We start from the raw sequence: 26,114 nt of genomic DNA on the forward strand, positions 1-26,114 counted from the left end.
CCAACAAATAAGAGCCCTGGGCCAGATGGCTTCCCTGAGGAATTCTACCAGACATTTAAAACAGAATTAATAACAATTCTTCTCAAGGTATTGCAAAAAATGGAAATCAAAGGAAAACGAAGCCAGCATCACTTTGGTTCCCAAGCCAGACAGAGACCCAGCAAAAAAAGAGAACTACAAGCCAATATCCTTGATGAATACGGTTGCAAAAATCCTCAACAAGATACTTGCAAGTCGAATCCAACAGCACATAAAAAGAATTATCCACCATGATCAAGTGGGATTCATTTCTGGGTTAAAGGGCCGGTTCAATATTCGCAAATCAGTCAAAGTGATACATCACACTAACAAAAGAAAAGAGAAAAACCATATGATCCTGTCGATCGATACAGAAAAAGCATTTGACAAAATACAGTATCACTTCTTTAAATTTTTTTTTTAATATTTCATTTATTTCTAGGAGAGAGAGAGGGAGACAGCATGAGCAGGAGAGGGTCAGAGAGAGAGGGAGTCACAGACTGAAACAGGCTCCAGGCTCTGAGCTGGCAGTCAGCACAGAGCCCGACGTGGGGCTCGAACCCACGAACCACGAGATCATGACCTAAGCGAAAGTCGGATGCTTAACCAACTAAGCCACCCAGGTGCCCCCAGCATCCCTTCTTAATAAAGACCCTTGAGAAAGTCGGGATAGAAGGAACTTACTTAAACATCATAAAAGCCATCTATGAGAAGCCCTCAGCTAACATCATCCTCAATGCAAAAAAACTGAGAGCTTTCTCCCTGAAATCAGGAAAACGACAGGGATGTCCACTCTCACCACTGTTGTTTAACATAGTGCTGGAAGTCCTAACATCAGCAGTCAGACAATAAAAGGAAATAGGATGCATCAGAATTGGCAAAGAAGAAGTCAGACTTTCACTTTTCTCAAGCGACATGATACTGTACATGGAAAACCCGACATCCTCCACTAGAAGCCTACTACAACTGATCCATAAATTTACCAAAGTTGCTGGGTACAAAATCAGCGTATAGAAATCCACTGCATTTTTATACACCAACAATGAAGCAACAGAAAGAGAAATCAAGAAACTGATCCCATTCACAATTGCACACACACACACACACAAAATAAAATAAAATACCTAGGAATAAGCCTAACCAAATATGTAAGAGATCTGTATGATGAAAACTACAAAAAACTTATGAAGGAAATTGAAGAAGACAGAAAGAAATGGAAAAACTTTCCATGCTCATGGATACGAAGAACAAATATAGTTAAAATGTCATTACTACCCAAAGCAATCTACACATTCAATGCAATTCCAATCAAAATTTCACCAGCATACTTCTCAAAACTAGAACAAATGATCCTAAAATTTGTATGGAACCACAAAAGACCTCGAACAGCCAAAGTAATATTGAAGAACAAAACCAAAATGGGAGACATCACCATCCCAGACTTTAGCCTCTACTACAAAGCTGTCATCATCAAGACAGTAAGGTATTGGCACAAAAACAGACACATAGACCAGTGGAATAGAGAACTCAGGATTGGACCCACAAATCTATGGCCAACTAATCTTTGACAAAGCGGGAAAGAATATCTAATGGAAAAAAGACACCCTCTTTAATAGATAGTGCTGGGAGAACTGGACAATAACATGCAGAAAAATGAAACTAGATCATTTTCTCACAGCAAATAGAAAAATAAAGTCAAAATGGATAAAAGACCTGAATGTGAGACAGGAAACCATCAACACCCTAGAGGACAATGCAGGAAACCATCTCCTTGACTTCAAATGCAGCAATTTCTTACTTGACACATCCCCAAAGACAAGGGAATTAAGAGCAAAAAATAAACTGTTGGGACCTTATCAAGATAAAAAGCTTCTGCACGGCCAAGGAAGCAATCAATAAAACTAATAGGCAATTGACAGAATGGGAAAAGATAGTTGCAAGTGACATATCAGATAAACGGCTAGTATCCAATATATAAGGAACTCACCAAATTCTGCACCCGAAAAACAATAATCCAGTGAAGAAATGGGCAGAAGACATGAACAGATACTTCTCCAAAGAGGACATCCAGATGGCCAACAAACAGATGAAACAACGCTCAGCATCCCTCCTCATCAGGGAAATACAAATCAAAACCACACTGAGATAGCACCTCATGCCGGTCAGAGTGGCTAAAATGAGCAAATCAGAGAACTCTAGATGCTGGCGAGGATGTGGAGAAACGGGCACCCTCCTGCACTGTTGGTGGGAATGTAAACTGGTGCAGCCCCTCTGGAAAACAGTGTGGAGGTTCCTCAAAAAATTAACAATAGAACTCCCCTATGACCCAGCAATAGCACTGGATTTTACCCAAGAGATAGGAATTTACCCAAGAGATATAGGAGTGCTGATGCATAGGGGCACATGGACCCCAATGTTCATAGCAGCACTCTCAGCAGTAGCCAAATCATGGAAAGAGCCTAAGTGTCCATCAACTGACAAATGGATCAAGAAAATGTGGTTCATCTATACAATGGAATAAGACATGGGAATGAGAAAGAATGAAATCCTGCCATTTGTAGCAATGTGGATGGACCTTGAGGGTGTTATGCTGAGTGAAATAAGTCAGGCAGAGAGGGACAGATACCATATGTTTACAGCTATAGGTGGATTAGGAGGAACTTAACGGAGCACCATTGTGTAGGAGAAGGGGAAAAATAGTTGGGGAGATGCAGGGAGGCAAACCATTAGAGACTCTTTAATGCTGAGAATAACCTGAGGGCCGATGGGGGTGGGAATGAGGAGAAGGGGGGTGATGGGCATGAGAGAGGGCACTTGTTAGGATAAGAACTAGGTGTTACATGGAAACCAACTTGACAATAAACTAAGAAAAAATATTTTAAATAAAATTTTCCTTTAAAAATTGAAAAAAAATAAAAGGAATCGTTCAAATGCTGCTTTCTCCAAGAAACAATCTCATATTACCCTAAGTTTAATTATTCTGTCCTTCCCCCTTATTCTTTTGCATGGATCTGTCAGAGAACTCAAGAAACTGATGGGAGCTCTACATTTACTGGTTACAGTCTGTCCTACCTGCTAAATTTTGAGCTCCTTGGGGCCCCTTCTTTCATATTTAGTCTGTCTTTGGACTTCAGAACTCATGTTCTGCTTTACAGAATGTATATCAGAATGTATTTATTGAATGGTTGAATGAAATATTGCATTAGCTTTTTATCCTCTTTCTCCTCCTTTCCTTACCTTCTCTTAGGTTTTTCACTATCACTGATGAGAAAGTATGGCTTAAAGAGGGCAATAAATTTGGATTCTCTGTTATGATACAGGAATATGTAATAACATTGAACTGGGATTCCAGGGGTGGACTAGGAGACCCAGTCTAGTTCTGCTACCTGGTGACTCACTGTTTGATCCTTGGTGATTGATTTTACTCACTGGATGTTTCCTTATCTTTCTGATAGAGTAAGGCATTGAAAAGGTTGGAGTTTCTGATACTATAGAATAATGGAAAGTCCAGTAGCTTTGGAACCAAACATACCTGGTTTCGAATCCCAGCTCACCACTTATTAACTGTTAAAATTACTTCCTATCTCTCAATTTCAGTTTCTTCACTTGTAAAGAAATTATGTAAAATGATTGATTACATTGATTACAATGATCCCATTGTAAAATGGGATCATAATTCCTATGTTGCAGGGTTGTTGTGAGAAATAACTGAGCTGGTAGCCATAATTGGAAGCCATATAAACATTTTATGTGTATCTAAATTATACCTTCTTCTACTTCTGAAATCCCTCCTAGCAAGAATATATTTTTTCCACTAGATTATTTCCAACCTCTTCACCAGGTCTCCCTGCTTTCAGTGTTTAATTTAGGCCAGTACCGACGAGAGGCAGTGAGCTACAAGAACTATGAATTCTTTCTTCCAGACAACATGGAGGCCCTACTTATCAGGAAGTAAGTGACTAACATTTTAGAGATCAGTGCTGCCCATGGCTGAAGGAAGGCTTTGTTCAGATGTTGGGGACATGGGGCAGAACAACTTGGGTTAGTAAGGAGGTCTTCTAGACTCTCAAAAGGTGATTGGGAAAGCCCTTCCATTAGCCTACCCAAAGTCTGTTTCTGGTCGTAACAATCCCCTACTTAAGAACTTTGGAACTAACAGCTCCCTACTCCTTAGAGTAGATAGTGGAAAATTCTCAGCCTAACATTTAAGAGTCTCAATAGCTTGGCCCATTACAGTCTCTCTAGTCCTATCTATTCAACCTCAAGTTCTCTCTCTTCTACCAGACTATGAGCACTTCCAGCACTCATTTATTGATCCATGCCATTATAGCAGAACCCAGAAAGAACAATCACTGGATAGATTTTTGCCAAAGGCATAAATACATTGACAACATAATACCTGTGCTTGTACTGTTACCCATTCCAGGAATGCCTTCTACTTCACAGACCATATGCCCAAACTCTACTTGGGTTTAAGGACCAGTTCTACTTGAGTTATGTCAGTTCAAGGGTTATAGCGTTTAATATTATGACATGTGTTATTAGTCTACTTATCCTGGGTAGTCACTTTATCCCTTCCCCTAAGATGTGCCCACAGAGCCACTTCCTGTGTGACCTGTCTGTGCTGGTCATAGTGCCTAGAACACAGGATACCCTGTGTAGATGTTTCATAGATGAATAACTAAATGTGGGACATCTTAGAGATAATGTAAAAGATAATGGAGAAAAATAGAAAGGAACTCATCTTGGGGCCATGGAGTCTCTGTTTCTTTCTCCATCTTTTTCAGGCAGTGTGCCCTGGCAGCCCTGAAAGATGTCCATGACTATCTCAGCCGTGAGGAAGGTCATGTTGCGGTAAAGAAATTTGCATTTTTCCTTAAGTTTCTGCTAGGATGAATGACAGATAATATATATTGAACATTTACTATACTCCACATTATTATCCTAAGTAATTTTCATATGTTAATCTAATTCCACTATCTCCCAAGATGCAGGCAATGTTGTTATACTCCATGTTATAGCTCAGGAGAATGACACAGAGATTAAATAATTTTCCAACTTGGAATAGGATATATGCAGCAAAGCCAGAACTAGAATTCAGGTTGTATAGCTCCAAAGTGTAGACTCTTAAACACTATGCTTTACCACTCTACCTCCAAGAATTCAGTAAGACTACACTAGAGTTTAAGACTACAGTACAAACATTTTTTAGTTCTAGATTTACCTAAATATCTATTCAATTTAATCTCATAGATCCTTGGCATAGGATTTGTGAATTCTAAAAGGGGAATAGATCCTCAAATTGTGTTATCTAAGGTGCTGAAGATAAAGAGTTTCCTGTCCTTGAGGAGCTCCAAAGTGGGGAAGGAAGAAATGTCAACTAGGAGATCCATTGTAGCTCTGCTCTGTCAGCAACTCTTGGTGGCCTTGGTTAAGGCAAATCTTTCCTCTAAGCCTCAGATATTTTACTTATAAAATGGCCTTAATAAAAATTTATAATTATTCTCCTGTTTATACCTAAAGTCTGCTACATTTCTGGACTGACAACAAAGGCTCAATGAATGCTTGAGAAATCGGCATAAGCCAATTCCAAATCCTTCCTATCCTTCAAAACTTGGTTCAGGATAGTCCAGGAGTAGGCTTTCTTTCAGCACTAGATTCAGAGTAAATCAATCTCATAATCTGCCTCTAGGTTTTTGATGCCACCAACACTACCAGAGAACGACGATCACTAATTCTGCAGTTTGCGAAAGAACATGGTTACAAGGTATAGTAACATTCCCACTCTTATCTAGGGCCTACTTATCTAGTACAAACTCCAAAGGAAAGTAAACCAGAGGACTCTAAGCTACCAAATCAGCTACAAATCAGGCTCAACATTTTAATTTGGTTATATAGCTTTCCAGATCACAGTTAGAAGCAATGAAACAGAATAAGAAAGAACATGACATTGTCATGTCAGCAATGGAAAATAATTGCTGACAGGCTGCTGATACTGTGGGGGTTGGAAATGAAAGAGAGAATAGAACCACTACAAAAAGCATATATAAGAACTAAAAATCGGTAAAAACATAAAAACAATCTAGGGCCATTCAGTTTAGAGTCCATATGCCTCATAAAACTCAGAATCCTGGAAAGAACCAAGCTATGAAATTATGTTGTCAGAGACGCCTATAGGGATGACTCAGAGCCACCGAGAAGAGGTCAAGCTATGTTTGCCCCTACCAAACATAATTCCCTGCCATAAATCTCTCTTCTCTTTCTCTTATAGGTATTTTTCATTGAGTCCATCTGTAATGACCCTGGCATCATTGCAGAAAACATCAGGGTAAGGAGCACCAGTTACCTTTCCTCCTTACTTTTCCTCAGGCTTGGATAATGTATAAAAATACCTCTATGGGATTAAAGGTGGTATTCTTCTGAGGTTCTCTTCCTACTTTCTATAGGAAGTATTCCCTGACCATCCTGGCTTACAATGATCCTATGAAATTAAAAGAAGCCAATGTGGGGTGCCTGGGTGGCTCAGTGGGTTAAGCATCCAACTCTTGATTTCGGCTCAGGTCATGATCTCACGGTTTGTGATTTCGAGCCCTACATGGATCTTTGTGCTGGCAGTGCAGAACCTGCTTGGGTCTCTCTCTCTCTCTCTCTCTCTTTCTCAAAATAAATAAACTTAAATAAAGAAGCCAATGTAATATAAATTCCTTAACATGCACTAGGCACCAAGCTTGACTCTCACTGATTTGTTACAACAAACTTGCATGTTAAGAATCATTTCATTGTTGGAGAGAGAAAATAGAGGTTCCAAGATAAGTGAGGGGTCAAGGATTCATACAACTAGAAAGAAGTGGAACTGGGACTGGACCTCACACTTGTATCAGGGATGTAACTGCTTTTAGATTCTAGGCATATAGTCTAGAACTGGATTTCCCACCACATTTTATTTTCCTCTATTTCATGAAATTACTAGAGCTCAGGGACAGAAGAAACCTTAAAGGTCACCTCCTTTAACCCTCCATCAGATACTTGAAATCTCAGCTAAATGTTTGCTTATATTTTCTTTTCATACCTACAGTGACAAGAGACTCAATGCCTTCATCAAATTCAGTCCAATGAAGTTGAAATCTGCCTCCTTGAAATTTTCATTGATTTGTCCTAGTTTTGCCTCTTGGGGCATAGAACACGTCCAATCCCTTTCTTCTTCATCTACCCTTCTATGTATTTACTGATTAAACACAAATTAAATATATACAACTCAACTGAACCATTCTGAGTATCAGAGACATAGAGGAGAGTTATTCCCTTGAGCTCACAATATCATGAGAGATACTGGCAAGTTTATAGACATAACTGTGAGATCAGTTCTGAGATGAAGAAATAAAGGAGGCTGTGGGAGAACATTGCTGAGAACCTAACCTTGCATGGGAGAATAGGGGTGTATCAGGGAAGGCTTCTCAATGAAAGCAATAGCTGACCTGAATCTTGAGGAATGCATAGGAATTTGGCAGGTGAAGAATTGGATAGAAAGGAATAGCATATACTAATTATGGTATATCCAGGGAACTATAAGTAGTTTAAGTTGGCTAGAGCAAAGTGTGTGGAGGAACAGGAGAACAATGGGAGATAAGATGAAGAAATCATTTTGGGCTCAATTAAGACAAATGGATCACCCAGTGAAATAGTTCACACTGTGCCCTAAAAGACATGAGGAAATAGTGCAGAGTTTTAAGCAAGGAAATGCCATGGTCAGATATACATGTTAAAAATATCTTTCTGGCTACTGGTATGAGGAATACATAAGAAGTAACAAGACTATAGACAAGAGTACTTAATCACAAAGCTAGAGTAAGCATCCAGGCAAGAGAGAATGGAAATCAATAGAAGGGATATTTAGAAGATAGAGTGAAGAGGACTTGGTGTTTGCTGAGAGTTGGGGGATGAAGACACATCAAGGATGACTCCCATATTCCTTTTAGGCTCAGGCAACTGAGTGGATGATAGTGCCATTCACTGAGATGGCAAATGTGGGTGGAAAAGATAGGCATTGAGGGATTAGGAGATGTCAACCATTTAGAAATTTAAAGCCAACATGTTATGTTCTCTTATTAAACACTCAATACATGTAAGTCATTATGAACCTTGGCCAAGATCTATTCCTCTTCATCCATTTATCACATCACAATTTCTGCTCCTCTTTTACATGTTTTTTTTTAAACAGTGTGTGCTCTGGAACTGAGTACAATATACCAGGCCTTGTTTAATCACATAGGGAAAAGAAATGAAGAGTCACGCAGTCCAAATTTTCTTCAGTTGACTGACTTTGTAAACTCAGGCAAGACCCTTTGTCCAAGTCTCAATTTTCTCATCTTTGTTATGAGGGATGTTGTACTCAATGATCTCTCAAAGGGCACTGTTAGAGTCTCTGTCTCTCATAATTCCTCTGTTCTACTTTTTCTTAGCAAGTAAAACTTGGTAGCCCTGATTACATAGACTGTGACCGGGAAAAGGTTCTGGAAGACTTTCTAAAGAGAATTGAGTGCTATGAGGTCAACTACCAACCCTTGGATGATGAACTGGACAGGTAAGAGCCCAGAACCCGAAAGCCCAGGGCGGGATCCTTAACCCTATTTTGATGTCCTTTAGGATCTGGGGAAATATCCTCCCTCTCTGGGCATCAACTTCTCTATCTGTGAAGTCATGGAGCTAGATTTGACGATTTGTCTTCAATAACCCTCCAAGTTCTAATTACCTGAGGTGGTGATTTCTTGATATGTAAAATGTCCATGGAAAGGTTAAAGTAGTGCCTTCCTGAACAATATGGATAGATCAGGATGCTGATCTCTGGTAACACATGCTTCCCTCCTATGGTTTTTGGTATTGTTTTTTTCAAATGTACTCCTGACACATGGATGACACTTCAGTTTCCAAACATGCTCACCTTCTTTGTTTCATCAAATCCCCTCAACACCTCTATAAAGGAAGCCAAAATAGATCTTATGTTCATAAATTTTCAAGAGGAGGAAATTGAGTCTTAAAGAGCAGAAACCACTTGTTGAAGCTTCTGGCACAAATCAGGGGGTAGAATTAGTATTCTAAAAATATATTTTGTCTCCTACTCATGTCTCTTTTCACAAAACCTATGTACCTCTTCAATAAGTATTTGTCCCCTTTGGGCTGTGGTGTACATAAGTGGTATACATAATGGTAAGAGAGGTGGTTTCTATCTTCAGGTAGCTTCCATAGTGACTTGACATATGGGAAGATACACTAAAAAATATGAAACTCTCATTCATAATGACCTATAAAAATTGGAAGGATTTTATCTGGTAGTACAGGGAATGTGTGAGTTTTAGGCATAGGATATTCCCAGAATCCTACTCCTCAAAATGGGCTGTGATGATAAGAGACTTTGATCATTCAGATCCTTTGGGTCCCAAGTGAGAAGTATAAGGAGGCTTCAAATAGTCATTCAAACCTTAAGAAGTTTAAAGAGTATCCTTACAACTTTGCCCAACCAAAGTCCTAAGAGGCAAGCATTGTTACTGCCTCACTCCTTAGGTGGGGAAACTGAGACCCAGAGCAGGGAAAGGACTTACCTGAGGCCACATAATGAGTCAGTAGAATGTTTATTCAAACCTTTATCTTCAAACTTCCAGACTGGTTCTCCCCCTCCCATATCCCTACATCATAAAGAAATGTCACATGAGGCTTAGATACTCAGTGCAAGGAGCAGGACCTTTATGTACGGTTGCAAAGATTGTTCACTGTGCAAGGACAACCAGGTCAGGGGTACTTTTACCAAGGCATGTGTGCTGGAGTGAAGCTGTTTCTGCCCTGATGAAAGTGTAAGTTTTTAATTTCCATACATGCACATGTTGTGGAGCCTCTGTGTCCCCATACCCCAATACTTGGCATACCGACGAGTAAATGACTGTTTATGGAAGGGGTGTGGAGCATTGATCATGTGTTTCCAAGTGTGTGTTCTTGACTAGCCTAGGAGCTCCCCTTTGGCAGATGCTGAGTCACCACCTTAAGCACAATGCTTAGAACAGAGGAGGGTGTGTTTGTTGACTGCATGACAGATGGGGGGGAATCCCAATCTTTTTCCCTTTCTCAGTGAGGAGAGAGACATACACACACAGACACAAGTGCACCCAGACACAATCTGGTAGCTGTCTGTAGAGTCTTAAATACAATATATCATAGCAGAGGCTTAAATAATAGAGATGCAGAGCCCAGCTTGAGATTTAAAAGAGTGAATAAAAAATTCAGGAGCTGCCAGTGAGATGTGGAAGCCAGCCAGGGACACAGAGGTTTACTGCTTTTCTCTGAGTTTGTCAAGAATGTGAAACACAGAGGAGAGAGTCCAGATGCCTGGAGTGTAAAAAATTAATGTGAGAAGATATCCTGGATCAAGATGAAACTAAGAAAGGAGACGGGGAGATGGTAGCAGGCAGTGAGCTCTTTGGAGGTGGCCAGGAGCCAAGTCTCTAGAACCGGTACCCAGAACAGGGCAAGGCATGCCATTTTTTAGAGGAAAATGTTAGGTGAAAGCTGCATTGTACAAGAAGCTTGAAGGCAGGGTGTGTGGTTGGGGCTTTGTCTTGGGATCAGCCTCTCCACCGTCATCCCCTGAGCTGCCCTTGCTCCTGCTTGGGCTGGCCCAGCCACCTGTCCTACATCAAGATCTTCGATGTGGGCACACGCTACATGGTGAACCGAGTGCAAGACCACATCCAGAGCCGCACAGTCTACTATCTCATGAACATCCATGTCACACCCCGCTCCATCTACTTATGCCGGCATGGTGAGAGTGAACTCAACCTCAGAGGCCGCATTGGAGGTGACTCTGGCCTCTCAGCTCGAGGCAAGCAGGTAAAAAGGGCCCCATGCACCCCAAGGCATTGACTGAGCTGGCCAAGCTGGGCCATGGGTGGGTGATGTGGCCACTGCCTGGGTCTTGAGGATGGGGGGTACTTAGTGACAGAGTAAAAGCAGGTTTTGGTCACACCCACTCTTCCACTCCATCGACCACTCAGTGTTGTCCCATCCTTGAATGGCTCCCATGTGCCAATAACATTTGCAAGTCTGATAGCTTGGTTATGGCACTTCAGGCCTGCACAAATCTGGCTGAACCTCCAGCCGCACTAGAGTGAGCACCCTTCACCCTGCGTGACTGGTCCCCTCATCTCTCTCACAACTCTGTGCCTTTGCTTCTACAGTTTCTCCCATCTAGCCTGCCCTCCTCTGTCAGCTGGTCATCATCACTTGCACAGACAGCTGCCCTGATGTGCCCTGTCCTTGAATCCATCTTCTCCTCCCTTACTCAGGGCTGATACCATGGTCCCCAGCCCCCACTACAGGTCATCTCACTATCAGAACTTTTCCACCACCAGTTACTGCTCTTTTCCTGGCCTCTCTCCCCCACCCCCTTCCAAGGTATAGCTCCTGCTCCATGGGTTGGTCCAGGAAGCCCTCCCCTGTCCTCCTCTGCCCTCCCAGGCAGGTCACCATGCCCTGGGCTTCATCTCTCCCAGTCCTGTTACATCTCTGACTCTGTGGCATGACTCTCTTCTCTCCAGCCAATCATAGTAACCGGTATATTATGGGTATAAAATAAAATAAAGGCACATGTTTTCCTTAGTGTCTGGCCCTGTGCCCAGGCTTAACACAGCTATTGTTCTTGCTGGGAGGATGGCTTGGGTAGGACAAATGGGAAACTAGGTGCAGGAGGGAGGGAGCACTCTCTTTTATTAGGCACCTCTGTACAGTCACATCACCATCTGCTGTGAGCCTCATTTAATCTTCACAGCAGCTCTGTGGGGTGCGCATTACCATTAATGGTTTATGAAACCTGATGAAGCTAAGGCCCAGGGAGGAACAAAAAGAAGCTGCAGGTCATGCAGCCAGTAAGAGAGAGCCAGGACTAAAGCCATGCTTTCCTGCCTGCCCCCAGCATCCCCCACTGCAGAAGTGGTGGTGTCCTCCTAGGCAAGGCACTGTACTGGAAGGCCCATGGCTCCGTTTCTGTTACCTTCAGACTGGCAGCCTCCCCTTGAGGTTGACTCAGACCTCTGACTCCCACCCCTCTTACTCCTCAAAGCTGAATAGAGGGTAATGGTGGTTTCTCCCACCCCTGACACATGGAACCACCTGTAGCCAGGTCTCTTGGTCGGGGCCAGCTATTGCCCTGCCCAGCTACTGCCCTGCCCACACAGCACAATGTCCACTTTGGATACATGCCACCCCCACAATGCATACAGCCCTTGCATACAAACGTGTGCATATACATACACATGCCTGGCACCAGCCTTCATGTTTATAGGAACAGTAAAACATACAGTTTACAAAGCACTTTCCCATTGAGTGTCATCCATAATCAATCACAGATGGTGTCACCTACTGTGTGTCATGGAGCACTCTGTGTGCTCCTTGTCCACTGTCTAACATGATACTCACAGAATCAGGCTGTGTGAGCTAATGCTGTTTGCATCTTACAGGCAGGAGCTATGAGGCCCTTTCCACTCATAATCCATAATTAGAATGTGTATACACAATGCCTATATTTGTAAATATGCATGTGTATATGTATATATATTTGTGCATTTGTGTTGATGTTCCTCATACACCATCTGTGACTAATAACATGTCTATATGCAGAAGAAGAGTTCATCACTTGCTCATTTGGGCTCCCACAGCTCCTCATGGTTCCTCTCATCATTTCCCTCACTGGATTGGTTGTGTCTTGAGAATGAGACATCCTGGTACCCACACATGACCACACATACTATGTATATGTTGGAATGCCCTTAGAAGCTTGGTACTGAGTCCCCCAAGGTCAAAAAGAAATGTCCCCAAAATCCACATCCCCTACCTCTAGACCACACTGTGAGTACCCAGAACCCAGAATCCCCTGCCCTTCTGTACTGGAGTCTGCTTTCCATGCCTATATGGGCCTATCCAAGAGTCTGTCCACCTGAGAGCAGACTACATCACAGTAGTGTTTACCCCTAGCAAAGGGGTAGCCAAAGGGTCATTGTTTGTGGATCATGGAAATCAGTTGAGATGAGATGTGGACAGAACTTGGTCATGTACAAACATGTACTCAAGGCATCTAGGAGTTAAGGATGGAGGAGGCAGAAATGTGAATAGAAGAGAGGTTGATTGTGTAGTGCCTCCATTTGCACTCTTGCCCTAGGCTCCACAAATGCCAGAGTTGGGCTGTTTGAATGAGTAATCAAGTAGGGGATTTAATAAACATCAATGAATACACACATGCCACACATGCACACACACACACACACACGTATAAACATACACAGAAGCACACATATCCTTTTCTATTCCCTTAATTCTTGTCATATCCTTGTTTATAAATTGGAAACATTTAAATTCTACTTTCTCATTCATTATCATTTCACCATTTGTGACAGATTTTGAGCTTATTCTTACAGTTACTCTGTCTTCTTTCATCTCTCTCTTTCTCCCGTCCTCTTTCCCTGCACCCTAACTTCCTAGTATGCTTATGCCCTGGCCAACTTCATTCAGTCCCAGGGCATCAGCTCCCTGAAGGTGTGGACCAGCCACATGAAGAGGACTATCCAGACAGCTGAGGCCCTGGGTGTTCCCTATGAGCAGTGGAAGGCCCTGAATGAAATTGATGCGGTGAGATGCAAAGGGATGGATTTCCTGAGATTGGTGGGACTTGACTCTGGGCTTATTTCCTGGATTGCTTTTGCTGCTTAACAACCAGCCATGTACCATACAGTGTTCTGTGTGTTGGGGGATCCATTGAAGGCCAGAACAGACATGTTCTCTGTCCCCATGGAGCTCAAAGGCAGGCCATAAATAACACATTTCATTTTCTGTGACAAATGGTCATAAAAAAGGAAGTACAAGGGAGATGAGGTTGGAAAGGAAGGCAGCTCATATAGTTTTGTAATTCATGATGAGGGATTTGGATACTGCTTTATTTTTTTTTAATGATTGGTATAATTTTATTTTATTTTATTTTATTTTTTTTGCAAATAGTTTATTGTCAAATTAGTTTCCACATAACACCCAGTGCTCATCCCCACAAGTGCCCTCCTCCATGCCCATCCCACCACCCCCCCACATCCATCAGTCCTCAGTTTTTGTCAGCATTCAAGAGTCTCTCATGGTTTGCCTCTCTCCCTTTCCCCCACCATTTCCCCCCTTCTTCTCCCCCTTGTTCCTCAGTTAAGTTCCTCCTAATCCTCCTATACGTGCAAATATATGATATTTGTCCTTCTCTGCCTGACTTATTTCACTCAGCATAACACCCTCAAGGTCCATCCATGTGGCTACACATGGCCAGATTTCATTTTTTCTCTTTGCCATGTAGTATTCCATGGTATAGATAAACCACATCTTCTTGATCCATTCGTCTGTTGATGGACACTTAGGCTCTTTTCATGAGATATCACCTCACGCCACTCAGAGTGGCTAAAATGAGCAAATCAGAGAACTCTAGATGCTGGCGAGGATGTGGAGAAACGGGCACCCTCCTACACTGTTGGTGGGAATGTAAACTGGTACAGCCCCTCTGGAAAACAGTTTGAAGGTTCCTCAGGAAACTAACAATAGAACTCCCCTATGACCCAGCAATAGCACTGCTAGGAATTTACCCAAGGGATACAGAAATGCTGATGCATAGGAGCACATGTACCCCAATGTTCATAGCAGCACTCTCAACAATAGCTAAAACATGGATACTGCTTTAAAAATGGGAAGTCAAGGAAGAGTGGCCTGAATGTGATTCACATTTTTAAAATAGAAGATACTACCATATTATTTCACTAAATTGTGGAATTTAATAAACAAACAAAGGAACAAAGAAAAAAAGATAAACTAAAAACAGACTCTTTTTTAATGTTTTTTTTTTAAATTAATTTTGAGACAGATCAAGCAGCATAAGCAGGGGAGGGTCAGAGAGAGAGGGAGACACAGAATCTGAAGTCAGGCTCCAAGGCTCTGAGCTAGCTGTCAGCACAGAGCCCGATGTGCGGCTCAATCCCACGAACCATGAGATCATGACCTGAGTCGAAGTCGGACGCTTAACCAACTGAACTACCCAGGAGCCCCAAAACAGACTCTTAAATAGAACAAACTGGTGGTTGCCAGAGGGGAAGTGGGTGGGGAGATGAGTGAAATAGATAAAAGGTATTAAGAGTACACTTATCTTGATGAGCACTGAGAAATGTATAGAGTTATTGGGTATTCTGTATTCAATTGTTGAATTATTGAATATTATACACCTAAAACCAATATAACACTGTATGTTAATTATACTTGATAAATAAATAAATAAATAAATAAATAAATAAATAGGAGACCATTCTGGTCATGTGTGGAAACTAGGTGGGAAGAGGGCCAGTATAGCATGTATATAAGTATCGATGTGGCTGCATTAGTCCAGGCAAGAGATATGAAGGATAGAGTAGCAGCATTGTACATGGAACAAAGAAATACTTTATCTGACTCTTGTGACATGACAATCTCTCCTCAGCGTCAGGTTTTCCCATGAGCTCTTTAAGAAGGCATTTTTCCTCCCCATTGTCTCACCTGAACTATAGGTATACTGACATCAGGTAGCAGCCCACAGGTTATGATTGATAGGCCTTAAAGCAAAAGCTTTACCACAAGCATAGATAACTTGCATGTAGGTAGGTTAACTTGCTTGCCTGGTAGATATACTTCTATAAATACAGGGAGGTATATGTGTGTATACATATATACATATGTACTTAGCTATGGATGTACAGACATATGCATATTTAGAAAAAGAATCTATAGTATTGTTCTATATATCACATATATACGCTGTAAAATACATTCAAGCAAATATATAAAGAGATCAGTCACTGCTTGTTTCTGGTGCATATGTGGTATAAACATTTATTGGACATCTACTTTGTTTCAGGCTCTGAGGTGGTGTTGGAGACAAAGATTGATACTTGTCTTCACTGAGTTTTCAGTCTAAACAGGGTAGATTAAAAAAAAAACAGGAATAAAAAATAGCATGTGTGATAGGCTAGACCATCTATGCACAGATGTCAGGGCAGGGCATCTGACCCACCCAGGAGCTGCCAAGTGTGATACCTAACTGAGAATTAATTAACAGTGAGCCAGGTAGAGAAGATCAGGAATGATATGTCAGGAGAAATCATAATAATTAAAAAAGGTAGTGTGTGTGTGTGTAGATTTGCTAAGATTGTAGCAGTAGAGACAGGGAAGTAAAAGGAATAGATTTTAGAGAAATTTAGCAGATAGGATCTTAGAAATTGGCTATGGGGTAGGGTAAGTAAGAAGTAAGAATTTAGAATAGTGCCTAAGTTTCTGGTTTATTTTCCATGATCAATAATATAGTAATAATTAGTTCCACTGATTGAGTCTTTAAAATGAGGCTTGTACAGGGGCGCCTGGGTGGCTTAGTCGGTTAAGCGTCCGACTTTCGCTTAGGTCATGATCTCGCGGTTCGTGGGTTTGAGCCCCGCGCCGGGCTCTGTGCTGACTGCCAGCTCAGAGCCTGGAACCTGTTTCAGTCTGTGACTCCCTGTCTCTCTGACCCTCCCTTGCTCACGCTGTCGCTCTCTCTTAGAAATAAATAAAAAGCATTAAAAATTTTTTAAAAATAAATTTTAAAAAATGAGGCTTGTACATTCTGTGCTAGTCTCTTTTACATATTTTATATCTAATATTCAAAACACTTCTGTGAGATAGTTGTAATTCCCATTTCTCAGTTGAGGAAAATAAAATTCTAAGAGGTTAGGCAATTTGCCTTAAGTCAATAAGAAGTCAGTGGCCATAGAGCGCTTGGTTTGCTCAGTTGGTTAAGTGTCCAACTTCAGCTAAGGTCATAATCTCACAGTTCATGAGGTCCAGCCCAGCATCTGACTCTGTGCTGACAGCTTTGAGCCTGGAGCCTACTTCCCATTCTGTGCCTCTCTCTCTCTCTCTCTGACCCTCCCCCTGGTGCTCTCTTTCTTTCTCTCAAAAATAAACATTTAAAAAGAGAAGTAAGTAGCCATTTCCATCATTTCCACAGGAAACAGGCTCCCAGCATGCCTTAGAATAGAAAGTCAAAGCCAATCTGGAAGGACCTTGTGTATCTATTAGGGTACGCTTTCTCCCATGGACAGTGTCAACAGAGAAATTTGACACTGCAGAGCTGTTTGTGGACTGGGTCAGGGGCAAACTTCACCCCTAATGGAAGGCTGGTTGGTGATTCAAAAGACAACAACCAGAGCCTATTGCCCCCTTACAGTAAAGTCTAATCAGAATCCACACAATCAAAAGGAAACTTTATAAACCTAGCATGCTTCCCACCCCCACTCCCAGCAGCCACCTCACTTCTGGGGATTTTTCACAGAACTTGGGAAGCTCTCATGTACTCCTGAGGAACTCCTTATCTGAGCTCTGGATTCCTTCCTTGGGTGAGGAGACCATATCTTCCCAAGGCCCACTCTGAAACCATTAGGAGTTTATTATTTTTTGCCTTCTGAAATGTCTGTGGATACCTGTTTCTTTATCTGCCAGAGATTCTGATACAGGTGTAGGGGCAGAGGGGATGGGAAATGCTATAAAATGGGAGCACACTGTTGCATATACGAACATATGTGTTCTTGCATACACAGTCATAGACACCCACCATGCTTACACTCACAGACATGCACTTCACAAACACATTGATCTTCTAATCAGACATAGAATCCCTCTCAGACACATCTACCAATCTACACCTGTACCATGCATGCACACACATCACACTTATACTTAGAGATACATATAAACACACTCACCATAGATATACATGCAGTCTTTGTATATTCCTATATCACACAGACATGGGGAGGCATACTATGGATGGAAATATATATAGTACAGATGCATAACCTCAAGTGTATTACCACAAATTCACATGACCTCAAACATAAGCACACAGATACTCACACAGAGACTGCAGAGACAAAATCAGAGACATACACATTCACAGAAACACATGCCACAGACAAACTGAGACCCACATGGAAAGACAGACCACAGAGACACTCATGTGAAAACATTCTCAGATGCTCAGAACCCTGCACACACACACACACACACACACACACACACACACACATTCACACTCACACAAACATACTAAAAATACTGAGACAAATACACAAACACAAGGCATAGGTCCTGAAGTATACCAGTTTGCTACATATACACATAGAAACACAGTTACAAATCCTTAAACACATATATTTACCAAAAAATACTTAAACATATAATGTACATATATAAACCTATTGGGACAACCACAGAGAAACACCACAGGTACCTACCATATACTATATGTTCATCCATGAACACATCTTTACACATGCACACAGTCTCACATCCACACATCCACACACCTCATACACACACACATACACGCACACACACACACACACACAGTCAGATAACTGGCAGAAACTTAGAGCTGTGTTTACAGAAATCCAGGTTCTTGTGTGTTGCTGTTTCACAATCTTTGGCATCGGAACTATGGTAAAGGCTTATGGATTTCACCTTGTAAATACTTTTGTTCCCAAATAATTTTTCTCAGGGTGTCTGTGAGGAGATGACCTATGAAGAAATCCAGGAACACTACCCTGAGGAATTTGCACTACGGGACCAAGATAAATATCGCTACCGCTATCCCAAGGGAGAGGTAAGGTTTGGATGGGTTGCCTAGCTCCTAGAACACCTCCCAGTATCTTCATTCCAACAAACAGAATTCCACAGTCTCTTGGACAGCTTTAGAAGCAGAGTAAAGCATATTTTGTATCAGCTGTCATCCCAAAAGGCACATGATAATCTGGCTCTTGACTGCTTTTTTTCCATCTGCTTCCAGGAGGGCTTACTTTATCCTAGATTTTGTCTCTGGCATGTTTTCACTAAAGACACTTGAAATAATTCAATATACTCCTGACATTTTATTGCCAAGTTGTCTAAAGCTCCAGTCACTCTGGGAAGTGGGTTGGAGACCTAAGGGATAATGGCTAATAGTTTAACCAAATTCTTTGCCACCACATGAACCAGACCATCAATTCCCTATTCCTGTATCAGATGGATCATCATTGCTTTCAACCCAGCCTCCATTTAGCCAGTTCCACATTTTAAACTATTTATTAGTCATACTCCATTTCTGATATAAATTCCTGGGAACAATTATCAGAAAAGCAGGAAACCAGGGAAGGTAGAACAATAGATATCCTATGTTACAAAACACTTTCACATTTTTATCCTCATCCTTTGAAATGACATGCTAAAGTCAGTCTGAGTTTGCTTTTATTTTTCCTTTATATATTTTGGGACTATGCTATTGAAGGCATATAAATTTAAAGTGATTATCTTTTTACTGAAGTGCATATTTTATTATTAATAATAATATTTCCCTGATAATATTCTTTGCTTAAAAGTGTATTTTATGTAAGATTAATACAGCTATATAATTTTTTTCTGGTTAGCATTTGCCTATTTCATCTTTATTTACTCATGTACATTCACCTTCTCTGTTTATTTTTGTTTTATGTCTCTTGTAAACAGCATATAGTTGGCTTTTGTTGTTTTTAATACAAATTGAAAATATATGCCCTTTGAATGATAATTTTGGTACATTTACTTTTATTGTAATGACTGATTTATTTGAGTTTATTTCTACTCTCTTATTTTGAGCTTTTTATGCTTAGTTTATTTTTCTGTTTCTCTCTTCTTTACAGTTGTGCTTCTGAGTTTTTACATCTATATTTGAGATATATAATGTTTCATTCTTTTAGAGACTACTCTTAACATTTTAGTATACATGATAAACAAAATCTAAAATCAATATCTTCTCTTTCCCCCTATAACAATATAATAACTTCAAAACTCTGGTCATTCCCTCACCTAACTTACATGTTAATTGTTTTGTGTTTTAGTTCAACCTTGTGTCTTAATCTTCAAATGAATTATATTGTTATTATTAAACTTACTATTATATGAAGTCATTGTCTATTTAGATTTAACCACATTACCAATTCCTTTAATCATTATTTATTCTTGTATCTCAAGTTTTTCCTTCTATATTCAATTTTCATCTTCTTTTAGAAATTACTTCAGTGAGGGGAGCCAGGGTGGCTCAGTCAGTTGAGTGTCTGACTCTTGGATTTGGCTCAGGTCATTATCTTGTGGTTTGTGGGTTTGAGCCCGACATCAGGCTCAGTGCTGTTGTTGCTGAGCCTGTTTGGGAGTCTCTCTCTCTCCCTTTCTCTTTCTGACCCTCTTCTGGTCTATCTTTAAAAATAAATAAATAAGCTTAGAAAAATTACTTCAGTGAGGACTTTATTGGCAATAAAGTCACATTTCTGTCCATAAATGTCTTTGGGGGATTCCTCAATACTATATGATATTTTACCTGAGTATAAAACTCTGGATTGACTTATTGCTAAGGTTAAGACTTCCAGTACTATATTAAATAGTATTGGAGGGAGGGGGCATCCTTGTCTTGTTACAGACTGTAAGGGAAAGGCTCTCAGTTTTTACCCATTGAGGATGATATTAGCTGTGGGTCTTTCATATATGGCCTTTATGATCTTGAAGTATATTCCTTCTATCCCTAGTTTTTTGAGGTTTTTCTTTTATCAAAAAATGGGTGCTTTATTTTATCAAACGCTTTTTCTGCATGCATTGAGAGGATCGTACAGTTCTTATCCTTTGTATTATTAATGTGGTGTATCACCTTGATTGGTTTATGAATATTGAACCATCCTTGCAGCCCAAGAATAAATCCCACTTAATTCTGGTGAATATTTTTAATGGACTGTTGAATTAGATTTGCTAGTATCTTTTTGAAAATTTTTGTATCCAGTTTTATCAGGGTATTGGCCTTTAATTATCCTTTTTAGTGGAGTCTTTGGTTTTGAAATCAAGGTAATGCTGGCTTCATAAAATGAGTTTTAACGTTTTTCTTCCATTTCTTTCTTTCTTTCTTTCTTTCTTTCTTTCTTTCTTTCTTTCTTTCTTTCTTTCTTTCTTTTTTTGAATAGTTTGAGAATAAGTATTAACTCTTTTTTAAATGTCTGGTACAATTCCTCTGGGAAGCCATCTGGCCCAGAACTCTTGTTTCTTGTCAACTTTTTAATTACTAATTCAATTTCTTTGCTGATTATTGGTCTGTTCAAATTTTCTATATCTTCCTGTTTCAATTTTGGGAGTTTGTGAATTTCTAGGAATTTGTCCTGCCCATTTCTTCCAGCATTCCTTGTTTGTTGCAATATAATTTTTCATTCTATTCTCTTTAATTGTTTGTATTTCTGTGGTATTGCATGTGATCTCTCCTCTTTCATACATGATTTTATCTATTTTGTTTGTGTGTTTGTTTCTATATCATTTATTTCTGCTCTAATTTTTACTATTTTCCTTCTTCTGGCTTTATGCTTTATTTGCTGCTACTTTTCTAGATTCTTTAGATATAAGGTTAGATTGTGTATTTGGGACCTTTATTGCTTATTGATATAGGCTTGAGTTGGAATATAATTTCCTCTTAGGACTCCCTTTGCTGCATCTAAAAGGGATTAGACTTGTGTTTACATTTTCATTTGCTTCCATGTATTTAAAAAATGTCTTCATTAATTTCCTGGTTAACCCATTCATTTTTTAGTATGATGTTCTTTAACTCCCATGTATTTGAGGACTTTCTGAACTTTTTCTTGTGGATAACTTCAAGTTTCATACTGTTGTGATATGAAAATGTGCATCATCTGATCTCATTCGTTTTGTATTTGTTGAGGGTTGATTTGTGACCTAGTCTGTAATCTATTTTGGAGAATGTTCCACACACACAGAAGAATGTGTATGCTGCTGCTTTAGGATGAAATGTTCTGAATATATCTGTTACGTCTATCTAGTTCAGTGTGTCATTCTAAGTCATTGGATCCTTGTTGATTTTCTGCTTAGATGATCTGTCCATTACTGTAAGTGGTTGTTAAAGTCCTCTATTATTATTGTATTATTATCAGTGAGTTTCCTTATATGTGTTACTAATTGATTTATATGTTTGGGTGTTCTCCATTTAAGGGCATAAATATTTACAATTATTAGATATTCTTGGTGGAGAGACTCCTTAATTATTATATATTTCTTTATTCATCTCTTGTTACAGTCTTTGTTTTAAAATCCAGTTTGTCTGATATAAGTATGGTTACTCCAGCATTCATGCTCCTGGATTGGGAGAACAAACATTATTCAAATGTCTATAGTTCCCAAAGCAATCTACACATTTAGTGCAATCCCTACCAGAATGCCACCAGCATTCTTCACAGCGGTAGATCAAACGATCCTAACATATGTATGGAACTACAAAAGGCCCCAAAGAGACAAAGCAATCCTGAAAAAGAAAAACAGAACTGGAAGCATCGCAATTCCAAATTTCAAGCTATATTACAATGCTGTAGTCATCAAGACAAGATGGTACTGGCACAAAAACAGACACATAGATCAGTGGAACAGTTTCAAAAACCCAGAAGTGGGTCCACAACTATATGGTAAACTAGTCCTTAACAAAGCAGGAAAGAATATCAAATGGCAAAAAGACAATCTCTTCAATAAATGGTGTTGGGAAAACTGGACAGCAATGTGCAGAAGATTGAAACTGGACTACTTTCTTACACCATAAACAAAAATAATTCAAAATGGAGGAAAGATCTAAATGTGAGACAGGAAACCATGAAAATCCTAGAGGAGAACAAAGGCAGTAACCCTTTTGACCTTGGATGGAGCAACTTCTTACTAGATACGTCACTGAAGGCAAGGGGAGCAAAAGAAAAAATGATATTTATCAAGATAAAAAGCTTCCACATAGAGAAAAAAAATCAACAAAATGAAAAGGCAGTCTACAGAATAGGAGACAATATTTGCAAATGACACATCTGATGAATGATTAATATCCAAAATCTATAAAGAACCTATCAAACTCTACACCCAAAATAAAAACAGCCCAGTTAAGAAATGAGCAGAAGACATGACTAGACTCTATTCCAAAGAAGACATCCATATGGCTAACAGATACATAAAAAGATGCTCAATATAACTCATTATCAGGGAAATACAAATCAAAACCACAATGAGATACTACCTTACACTTGTCAGAATGGCTAAAATTAACAATACGAGAAACAACAGATGTTAACGAGGATGTGGAAAAAGGGGAACCCTTTTGCACTGCTGGTAGGAGTGCAAAATGGTACAGCCACTCTAGTCAGTGTGGAGTTTCTTCAAAAACCTAAAAATAGAATGACTCTAAGATCCAGCAATTGCACTATTAGGTATTTGCTGAAAGAATACAAAAATACAAATTCAATGGGGGTATATGCACCCTATTATTATCAATAGCCATACTACGGAGAGAACCCAATGTCCATGGACTGATGAATGGAAAAAGAAGTTGTGTTATACATACACAATAGAATATTACTTACCCATCAAAAATGCCATTTGCAATGATGTGGATAGGGCTAGAACATATTATGCTAAGTCAATCAGAAAGAAAAATACCATATGATTTCACTCATATGTGGAATTTAAGAAATGAAAGAAATCAACACATAGGAAGGGGGTGAGAGAAGAAAGGAAAACAAAGCGCAAGAGACTCAATGATAGAGAACAAACTGAAGGATTATGTAGGGAGGTGGGAGGGAAATGGGCTAGATGGGTATTAAAAAGGGCACTTGTGATGAGCACCACTGGGTGTTGCATGTAAGTGATGAATCACTGAATAGTACTCATCAAATCAATTTGCTCTGTGTATTAACTAAAATAGAAATTAAAAATAATAAAACTGTACATTGACAGTTGTTTTCTCTGTGCATTTTGAGGATATTACCACCACTGTCTTTTGTGTTCTAATGTGGCTAAGAAGTCTTCACTCTGTAATTGCTGCTTCTCTTCTCTCTGGCTGCCTATAAGGTCTTTGTGTCTTCATTGTGTTGAAGTTCCACTGTGATACACCTAAACATTTTTTCATTTATTTTCCTTGGAATTAAACTTCCTGAATCTGAGGATTGGGATTCTTCATCAATTCTATAGAATTCTCAGGCATTATGTCTTATTCCTTTTTATATTTTCTCTATTATCTACTTCTGGAAGTACAGTTGAATGTGTATGAATCCTCCCCCTATCCTCTATGTCTGCTAACTTATTATTTTTAAAGTCGTTGCTGCGTTTTGAGTAATTACTTCAGCTCTATCTTCCAAACCACTATTTCTTAATTTGTATCTAATTTTTGGTTACTCGATCCACTGAGTTTTCAATTTTAATAAATATATTGTTTATTTCTAGAAATTTTATTACTTTTAAAAAATTTACATCACATATTTAATACCATCTTATTTCTTCCTTACATTTTTATTCCATCTTTTATTTCTTTATAAATTTAAAACATCTTTATTTTACGTTTAGGATCCTTTCTCTTAAATTTTCAGAGTATTCCTCTTACTGTTTCCATTTATTTTCATTCATGGTAGCTTATTTCCTTTGCATGTCATGTGAGCGTCAGTTTTGCAAACTTTATATGTAAGAATACCACACAACCTATATTGAGAGAATTCAGAGATAAGTTCCAATTACTTCTTCCGGACACTTCTGGGAACTAATGACTTGAAATCACTGTTAAACTTTAATCTTAGCATTTTCCAAAACAAATGAGTATTGTAATTCTGAACCACAAACCCGCCTGATAGTATGTTTGTGGTTAATATATTATTATAGGAAGCTTTTCCTATTTTTTTCCACCAAGAATCGAGCAGAGACAGATAAATGTCATTGTTTCCTCTGCCTATGATTATGGTTTCCTTTTTTAAAATCTAACTTATTTTCAAATTGGCTTACATACAACATCCAGTGTGTTCATCCCAACAAGTACCTTCCTCAGTTCCCACCACTAATTTTCCCCTCCTCCCCACCCCCCATCAACTCTCAGTTTTTTCTCTATATTTAAGAGTCTCTTATGGTTTGCCTCCCTCTCTCTCTATTTGTAACTATTTTCCCCCTTCCCTTCCCTCATGGTATTCTTTTAAGCTTCTCAAGATCCACATATGAGTAAAAACATATGATATCTGTATTTCTCTGACTGATTTATTTCACTTAGCATAATATCCTCCAATTCCATCCATGTTGCTGCTAAGGGAAAGATTTCATTCCTTCCCATTGCCAAGTAGTATTCCATTGTATATATAAACCAAATCTCCTTTACCCATTCATCAGTTGATGGACATTTAACCCCTTTCCATAATTTGGCTATTGTTGAAAGTGCTTCTATGAACATTGGGGTACATGTGCCCCTATGCACCAGCATGCCTGTATCCTGTGGGTAAATGCCTAGCAGTGCTATTGCAGGGTCACAGAGGAGTTCTATTGTTAATTTTTTGAGGAACCTCCACACTGTTTTCCAGAGGGGCTGCACCAGTTTACATTCCCACCAACAGTGTAGGAGGGTGCCAGTTTCTCCCCATCCTCGCCAGCATCTAGTTTCCTGAGTTGTTCATATTAGCCACTCTGGCCGGTATGATCTGGTATCTCCTTGCGGTTTTGATTTGTATTTCTCTGATGATGAGTAACATTGAGAATCGTTTCATGTGTCTGTTGGCCATCTGGATGTCTTCTTTGGAAGTGTCTGTTCAAAACTTCTCCCCTTTCCTTCACTGGATTGTTTGTTTTTTGGGTGTGGAGTTGGGTGAGTTCCTTAGAGATTTTGGATACTAGCCCTTTATCTGATATGTCATTTGCAACTATCTTTTCCCATTCCATCTGTTCTCTGTTAGGTTTATGGAGTGTTTACTTTACTGTGCAGAAGCTTTTAATCTTGATGAGGTCCCATAATTCATTTTTCTTCTTAATTCTCTGGCCTTTGGGGATGTGTCAAGTAAGAAACTGATGCTGTTGAGGTCAAGGAGATTGTTTCCTGCTTTCTCCTCTAGGGTTCTGATGGTTTCCTGTCTCACGTTCAGGTCCTTTATCCATTTTGAGTTTATTTTTGTGTAGGACTGAGAAAATGATCTATCTTCATTCTT

The 26,114-nt window shown here is 39.6% G+C and overlaps 1 protein-coding gene across 1 annotated transcript in view; it reads left to right on the forward strand.

Moving 5' to 3' along the window:
• PFKFB1 (6-phosphofructo-2-kinase/fructose-2,6-biphosphatase 1) overlaps window positions 1-26,114 on the forward strand; it is an 84,724-nt gene that overhangs the window by 39,878 nt on the left and 18,732 nt on the right. Inside the window, exons 3-10 of the mRNA XM_039224820.1 lie at window positions 3,876-3,969; window positions 4,806-4,872; window positions 5,711-5,785; window positions 6,290-6,346; window positions 8,478-8,599; window positions 10,686-10,893; window positions 13,537-13,683; window positions 18,635-18,739. Of these exons, the coding sequence (XP_039080751.1) occupies window positions 3,876-3,969; window positions 4,806-4,872; window positions 5,711-5,785; window positions 6,290-6,346; window positions 8,478-8,599; window positions 10,686-10,893; window positions 13,537-13,683; window positions 18,635-18,739 (875 nt within the window). The remainder of the gene's footprint in view (window positions 1-3,875; window positions 3,970-4,805; window positions 4,873-5,710; window positions 5,786-6,289; window positions 6,347-8,477; window positions 8,600-10,685; window positions 10,894-13,536; window positions 13,684-18,634; window positions 18,740-26,114) is intronic.

The sequence above is a fragment of the Hyaena hyaena genome, unplaced genomic scaffold (genome assembly GCF_003009895.1).
Source record: "Hyaena hyaena isolate Hyena2069 unplaced genomic scaffold, ASM300989v1 scaffold_1789, whole genome shotgun sequence".
Lineage (NCBI taxonomy): Eukaryota > Metazoa > Chordata > Mammalia > Carnivora > Hyaenidae > Hyaena > Hyaena hyaena.